General features: G+C 33.5%; 1 protein-coding gene across 1 annotated transcript in view; it reads right to left on the bottom strand.

Annotated features, from left to right (window-relative positions):
• Nucleotides 1-5,877, bottom strand: part of LOC133656449 (kinesin-like protein KIF19) — a 21,599-nt gene extending 15,722 nt beyond the window's left edge. Inside the window, exon 1 of the mRNA XM_062057529.1 lies at nucleotides 5,818-5,877. Within this exon, the coding sequence (XP_061913513.1) occupies nucleotides 5,818-5,877 (60 nt within the window). The remainder of the gene's footprint in view (nucleotides 1-5,817) is intronic.
• Nucleotides 5,878-9,036: the final 3,159 nt, after the last annotated feature.

Genomic DNA, 9,036 nt, shown 5'->3' with positions numbered 1-9,036 from the left:
TAATTTTTAATGGGAAAAATGGTAGCACTGTTAATTTTTAAGTACAATTTAAGGTAATTTTTAATCGGAAAAATGGTAGCACTGTTAGTTTTTAAATAAAATTTAGGGTAATTTTTAATGGTAAAAATGGTATCATTGTTAGTTTTTAAGTAAAATTTAGGGTATTTTTTCATGGGAAAAATGGTAGCACTGTTAGTTTTTAAGTAAAATTTGAGGTATTTTTTAAATTTGAAAAATAATAGCACTGTTAGTTTTTAAGTAAAATTAAGATAATTTTTAATGGTAAAAATGGTAGTACTGTTAGTTTTTAATTTTTTAATCTGAAAAATGGTAGCACTGTTAGTTTTTAAGTAAAAGTTTGGGTAATTTTCAGTGGTAAAAATGGTATCACTGTTAGTTTTTAAGTAAAATTTGGGGTAATTTTTCATGGGAAAAATGGTAGCACTGTTAGTTTTTAAGTAAAATTTAGGGTAATTTTTCATGGGAAAAATGGTAGCACTGCTAGTTTTTAAGTAAAATTTAAGGTAATTTTTAATCGGAAAAATGGTAGCAATGTTAATTTTTAAGTACATTTTTAAGGTTATTTTTAATCGGAAAAATGGTAGCACTGTTTGTTTTTAAATAAAATTTAGGGTAATTTTTAATGGTAAAAATTGTATCATTGTTAGTTTTTAAGTAAAATTTAGGGTATTTTTTCATGGGAAAAATGGTAGCACTGCTAGTTTTTAAGTAAAATTTAGGGTAATTTTTCATGGGAAAAATGGTAGCACTGTTAGTTTTTAAGTAAAATTTAGGGTAATTTTTCATGGGAAAAATGGTAGCGCTGTTAGTTTTTAAGTAAAATTTAGGGTAATTTTTCATGGGAAAAATGGTAGCACTGTTAGTTTTTAAATAAAATTTAGGGTAATTTTTAATGGTAAAAATGGTATCATTGTTAGTTTTTAAGTAAAATTTAGGGTATTTTTTCATGGGAAAAATGGTAGCACTGTTAGTTTTTAAGTAAAATTTAGGGTAATTTTTCATGGGAAAAATGGTAGCGCTGTTAGTTTTTAAGTAAAATTTAGGGTAATTTTTCATGGGAAAAATGGTAGCGCTGTTAGTTTTTAAGTAAAATTTAGGGTAATTTTTCATGGGAAAAATGGTAGCGCTGTTAGTTTTTAAGTAACATTTAAGGTATTTTTTTAATCGTAAAAATTGTACCACTGTTAGTTTTTAAGTACAATTTGGGGTAATTATTAATGGTAAAAATGGTAGAAATGTTAGTTTTTAAGTACAATTTGGGGTCATTTTTAATCGTAAAAAAGGATAGCACTGTTAGTTTTTAAGTAAAATTTAAGGTCTTTTTTAAGGAAAAATAATAGCACTGTTAGTTTTTAAGTAAAATTAAGGTCATTTTTAATGGTAAAAATGCCAGTTTTTTTTTTAACATAAAATCTAGTCATTTTACTTTTACAGCGCATTACTGTAAGTTGAATATGGTACCATTTTTATTTTTACAATAAACTTCTGGAAACCGAGTCCCCATTTTTTCACGGTAAAACAGACAGCGATAGAAAAACCCTACCACTGTTACTTCTACAGTAAAAACGTGGCAATTTCTAACCGTAAAATGTACGCTCGTTTTTCACGGTGCATTACTGTAAATTGACAAACGGTACCAATATTATTTTTACTGAAAAATTCTAGCATCTGAGCTTCCAGTTTTGGTTTTTTAAACGTAAAATCTATCATAATTTTTACAGAGCATTACTATAAATTTTAGAACGGTACCAATATTATTTTTACAGAAAAATTCTGGCAACTGAGCTTCCAGTTTTAGTTGTTTTTTTTAACGTAAAATCTACAGTTGGTTTTTACAGTGCATTACTGTAAATTGTAAAACTGTACCAATATTATTTTTACAAAAAAATTCTGATTAAAAAAAATTAAAAAAACATTATTTAACGTAAAATCTAGTCATTTTACATTACAGTGCATTACTGTAAGGTGAACACGGTACCGTTTTTATTTTGACTGTAAAATTCCGGGAACCGAGTTACCATTTTTTTCACGGTAAAACAGACAGTGATAGGAAAACCCTACCACTGTTACTTCTACAGTAAAACCGTGGCAATTTCTAACCGTAAAATGTACGGCATATTACTGTAAATTGACAAACGGTGCCAATGTTATTTTTACAGTACAATTCAGGCGACTGAGCTGCAAGGTTGTTGTTTTTTGTTTACATAAAATCTACAGTTGGTTTTTACAGTTCATTACTGTAAATTATAAAATGGTACCAATGTTATTTTTACAGAAATATTCTGGCAATTGACCTTCTAGTTTTTTGTTGTTTTTTTTAACGTAAAATTTACAGTTGTTTATACAGTGCATTACTGTAAATTGTAAAACTGTACTAATATTATTTTTACAGAAAAATTCTGGCAACTGAGCTTCCACTTTTCGGGGTTTCTTTTTTACGTAAAATCTAGTCATTTTAACATTACAGTGCATTACTGTAAGGTCAATACGGTACCATTTTAATTTTTACAGTAAAATTCCGGAAACCGAGTTACCATTTTTTCACGGTAAAACAGACAGTGATAGAAAAACCCTACCTCTGTTATTTCTACAGTAAAAATCGTGGCAATTTCAAAACCGTAATATTTTTCCCGGTGTATTACTGTAAATGGAAAAATTTTACCACTGGTATTTTTACAATGAAATTCTAGTAACTGAGCTGCCATTATTTTTAACCGTAAAATCTACTTACTTTAATGAGTTTTTTCTCACAATGTACGGTAAGTAGGCGCTCATAAGTGCAGCTGGCAGTCTCCTGTTGCCTTAAAAGGTTATCAGGGGACCCTCGGTGGAGGTGTCAGACTCTCCCTGATAGGCAACCTGAGGACGTTGTTTTGGTAACGCTCCATTGTGCATCCCCTCCCCCCCTCAACACACACACACACACACACACACACACACTTACACACACACACACACACACACTCACACAAAAGGCGCTGCGAAGAGTCCAAATTTAGCGGCTTAATGTGAACACGAGCCGGCTACTCCTAAGGTGTGCATTAGCACACCTGCTTAACGAGGCGGATCATTAGACGGCGGGTGTTGCTAACACCTCAGCTCCCATCTGTCCTTTTCTGCAGTTATGGCAACGTCCGCAGGCAGCGTGAGCGCACAGGGATCAATACTTACCCTCGCCATGGCGCTCCTCGTTTTCAGGGAAAACCACCGAGTTGCTTGCCATGGAATTATTTATGTCCAGAATTGTCAGTACCAGCCGCTAACGTCAACATCCACCACAACAATAGAGCTATTAACACAATAAACACCGACATACACGCACTATTACACCCTTATCTACCCACCGCAAGGCATGCTGGGTAACAGGCTGCAAAATTCAGACACTTTCTTTTTCAAAGAGGCACCAAATGTAGCGACTTTTATCTTATTCTATTGAAACACTTTTGGAGACGTGGAACTCTTCTCAACGAGCAGCGGGTCCTCTCCTCCGTCTAAAAGCATCTAAAATCTTGCTTGTGACATTAAAAGCAAAGTTTATTGGTATTTTCAACTTTTGCGTATTTTTTTGACGAATTTTAATAAATTGTGGTTGGGGTCTATGATGCTACGAGTGATTATATATATATATATATATATATATATATATATATATATATATATATATATATATATATATATATATATATATATATATATATATATATATATATATATATAAACTCCTCTATGCAAAGCGAAAGCCATTTATCAACAACACCCAGAAACACAGAAAAAAATTATATATATATATATATATATATATATATATATATATATATATATATATATATATATATATATATATATATATATATATATATATATATATGTATATATGTATATATATGTATATATGTATATATATATATATATATATATATATATATATATATATATATATATATATATATATATATATATATATATATATATAGATATACATATATACATATATATATATATATATATATATATATATATATATATATATATATATATATATATATATATATATATATATATATATATATAATTTTTTTCTGTGTTTCTGGGTGTTGTTGATAAATGGCTTTCGCTTTGCATAGAGGAGTTTATATATATATATATATATATATATATATATATATATATATATATATACATATATATATATATATATATATATATATATATATATGTATGTTATATATACACATATATATATACACACACATATATATATATACACATATATACACATATATATATACACATATATACATATATACATATATATACATATATATACATATATATATATATATATATATATATATATATATATATATATATATATATATATATATATATATATATATATATATATATATATATATATATATATATATATATATATATATATATATATATATATATATATATATATATATATATATATATATATATATATATATATATATATATATATATATATATATATATGTTAGGTCAGGAAAAACCACAAAAGACTATATCATCCCGACAAGCCTGTTTATACGATCCCCTATTCCCGGTATTGAGCACTGTATAACAGATAAACCACAGAAACCTCAACTATATATATATATATATAATTATAATTTTTTAGTTTCTGGGTGTTGTTGATAAATGGCTTTCGCTTTGCATAGAGGAGTTTATTTTTATATATATATATATATATATATATATATATATATATATATATATATATATATATATATATATATATATATATATATATATATATATATATATATATATATATATATATATATATATATATATATATATATAATTTAATTTTTTTTATTTTTTATTTTTATATACAGTATAGATATATACATATTTTTCTGGGTTTCTGGGTGTTGTTGATAAATGGCTTTCGATTTGAGGAGTTTTAACTTGGACGTACAGATGTAGTGACCAACTGTAATTACTGACAGTGGTTTTCTGCAGTGTTCCTGAGCCCATGTGGTGATATCCTTTACACACTGATGTCGCTTTTTGATGCAGCACCGCCTGAGGGGTCGAAGGTCGGTAATACATTTGCTTACGTGCAGTGATTTCTCCAGATTCTCTGAACTTTTTGATGTTATTACGGAGCGTAGATGTTGAAATCCCTAAATTCCTTGCAATAGCTGGTTGAGAAATGTTGTTCCTAAACAATTTGCTCAGGCATTTGTTGACAAAGTGGTGACCCTCGCCCCGTCCTTGTTTGTGAATGACTGAGCATTTCATGGAATCTGCTTTTATACCCAATCATGGCACCCACCTGTTCCCAATTAGCCTGCTCACCCGTGGGATGTTCCAAATAAGTGTTTGATGAGCATTCCTCAACTCTCTCAGTCTTTTTTGCCACTTGGGCCAGCTTTTTTTGAACATGTTGCAGGCATCAAATTCCAAATTAGCTAATATTTGCAAAAAAATAACAACTTTTCTCAATTTGAACGTTAAATATCTTGTCTTTGCAGTCTATTCAATTGAATATAAGTTAAAAAGGATTTGCAAATCATTGTATTCTCTTTTTATTTACCTTTTACACAACGTGACATATATTTGCTTTTTGGGGTCAATTATGGGTCTGATTTGATGAAAAGAAAGGAGAGCAGCAGTGTCCGCAGATAATGTCTCCCCTCACAAAAGGTCCGATCGGGTCGGCGTCATCTTTTACGAGGTGACTGCTCCCGCTTGTGTCTTGCCTTTCATGACGCACGGGAGGTCACGGGGTCGAACGCTCACCTCTGGCGCGGGTGTGCCGGCGAGATTAAGACCAGGGCTTTTGTCCTTTGCCGACGTCATAACGCACAGGGGGCGTGGTTAGCCACTTAGCTGAGTTAGCGTGTTGCTAGCTCAACTTTGGTGAGTATCACTGACAGGAACCGAGAGGAACATTCGTCAGCATTTAATATGTGACTGGTGGGAAAAAGAGAGCTCGTGACGGTGGTTAATAGATAACGCGTAATAAAAACTGATTGCTTTCTTCTCGCCTTCCCCTCTGCACTTGGGAAATTCCGCTTAATTTTTTATTTAAAAAAACAATAACAACCTCATATAATGGTTTGTTTTGGTCTGTCTTTAGGATTGCAGTCTGGGGAGTTGTCGGGGGAAAATAAATAATGACCAATTAAAGCATTTTAATTCGTGTTTGTACCTCAACTTTGGTGTTTTTAACGTCTTGGCGAAATCTACTGAAGCAGAATGAGTCGGAAAACGACAGCCGAAAATGTTAAAAAACAACATCTAAACGGCGGACATTTATCCATGAAAATATGGAGAAGCTGCTGATGGTGTGTTTGACGTAGGATACTGGTACCTCAACTTTGGTGTTTTTAACATCTTGGCGAAATCTACTGAAGCAAAATGAGTCGGAAAACGCCAGCCGAGAATGTTAAAAAACAACATTTAAACGGCGGACATTTATCCATGAAAATATGGATAAGCTGCTGATGGTGTGTTTGACGGAAGATACTGGTACCTCAACTTTGGTGTTTTTAACGTCTTGGCGAAATCTACTGAAGCAGAATGAGTCGGAAAACGCCAGCCGAGAATGTTAAAAAACAACATTTAAACGGCGGACATTTATCCATGAAAATATGGATAAGCTGCTGATGGTACCTCAACTTTGGTGTTTTTAACGTCTTGGCGAAATCTACTGAAGCAGAATGAGTCAAACGCCAGCCGAGAATGTTAAAAAACAACATCCAAACGGCGGACATTTTTTACATGAAAATATGGAGAAGCTGCTGATGGTGTGTTTGACGGAGGATACTGGTACCTCAACTTTGGTGTTTTTAACGCCTTGGCGAAATCTACTGAAGCAGAATGAGTCGGAAAACGCCAGCCGAGAATGTTAAAAAACAACATCTAAACGGCGGACATTTATCCATAAAAATATGGAGAAGCTGCTGATGGTGTGTTTGACGGAGGATATTGGTACCTCAACTTTGGTGTTTTTAACGTCTTGGCGAAATCTACTGAAGCAGAATGAGTCGGAAAACGCCAGCCGAGAATGTTAAAAAACAACATCTAAACGGCGGACATTTATCCATAAAAATATGGAGAAGCTGCTGATGGTGTGTTTGACGGAGGATATTGGTACCTCAACTTTGGTGTTTTTAACGTCTTGGCGAAATCTACTGAAGCAGAATGAGTCGGAAAACGCCAGCCGAGAATGTTAAAAAACAACATCTAAACGGCGGACATTTATCCATAAAAATATGGAGAAGCTGCTGATGGTGTGTTTGACGGAGGATATTGGTACCTCAACTTTGGTGTTTTTAACGTCTTGGCGAAATCTACTGAAGCAGAATGAGTCGGAAAACGCCAGCCGAGAATTTTAAAAAACAACATCTAAACGGCGGACATTTTTTACATGAAAATATGGAGAAGCTGCTGATGGTACCTCAACTTTGGTGTTTTTAACGTCTTGGCGAAATCTACTGAAGCAGAATGAGTCGGAAAACGCCAGCCGAGAATGTTAAAAAACAACATCTCAACGGCGGACATTTATCCATGAAAATATGGAGAAGCTGCTGATGGCGTGTTTGACGGAGGATATTGGTACCTCAACTTTGATGTTTTTAATGTCTTGGCGAAATCTACTGAAGCAGAATGAGTCGGAAAACGCCAGCCGAGAATGTTAAAAAACAACATCTCAACGGCGGACATTTATCCATGAAAATATGGAGAAGCTGCTGATGGTACCTCAACGTTGGTGTTTTTAACGCCTTGGCGAAATCTACTGAAGCAGAATGAGTTGGAAAACGCCAGCCGAGAATATTAAAAAACAACATCTAAACGGCGGACATTTATCCATAAAAATATGGAGAAGCTGCTGATGGTGTGTTTGATGGAGGATATTGGTACCTGAACTTTGGTGTTTTTAATGTCTTGGCGAAATCTACTGAAGCAGAATGAGTCGGAAAACGCCAGCCGAGAATGTTATAAAACAACATCTAAACGGCGGACATTTATCCATGAAAATATGGAGAAGCTGCTGATGGTACCTCAACTTTGGTGTTTTTAACGTCTTGGCGAAATCTACTGAAGCAGAATGAGTCGGAAAACGCCAGCCGAGAATGTTAAAAAACAACATCTCAACGGCGGACATTTATCCATGAAAATATGGAGAAGCTGCTGATGGCGTGTTTGACGGAGGATATTGGTACCTCAACTTTGATGTTTTTAATGTCTTGGCGAAATCTACTGAAGCAGAATGAGTCGGAAAACGCCAGCCGAGAATGTTAAAAAACAACATCTCAACGGCGGACATTTATCCATGAAAATATGGAGAAGCTGCTGATGGTACCTCAACGTTGGTGTTTTTAACGCCTTGGCGAAATCTACTGAAGCAGAATGAGTTGGAAAACGCCAGCCGAGAATATTAAAAAACAACATCTAAACGGCGGACATTTATCCATAAAAATATGGAGAAGCTGCTGATGGTGTGTTTGATGGAGGATATTGGTACCTGAACTTTGGTGTTTTTAATGTCTTGGCGAAATCTACTGAAGCAGAATGAGTCGGAAAACGCCAGCCGAGAATGTTATAAAACAACATCTAAACGGCGGACATTTATCCATGAAAATATGGAGAAGCTGCTGATGGTACCTCAACTTTGGTGTTTTTAACGTCTTGGCGAAATCTACTGAAGCAGAATGAGTCGGAAAACGCGAGCCGAGAATGTTAAAAAACAACATCTAAACGGCGGACATTTATCCATGAAAATATGGAGAAGCTGCTGATGGTGTGTTTGACGTAGGATACTGGTACCTCAACTTTGGTGTTTTTAACGTCTTGGCGAAGTCTACTGAAGCAGAATGAGTCGAAAAACGCCAGCCGAGAATGTTAAAAAACAACATCTAAACGGCGGACATTTATCCATGAAAATATGGAGAAGCTGCTGATGGTACCTCAACTTTGGTGTTTTTAACGTCTTGGCAAAATCTACTGAAGCAG

This window comes from Entelurus aequoreus, linkage group LG08, assembly GCF_033978785.1.
Source record: "Entelurus aequoreus isolate RoL-2023_Sb linkage group LG08, RoL_Eaeq_v1.1, whole genome shotgun sequence".
Classification (NCBI taxonomy): Eukaryota; Metazoa; Chordata; class Actinopteri; order Syngnathiformes; family Syngnathidae; genus Entelurus; species Entelurus aequoreus.
The sequence above is the reverse complement of the archived record's forward strand: the minus strand, read 5'-3'. Positions and strand labels throughout refer to the sequence as shown.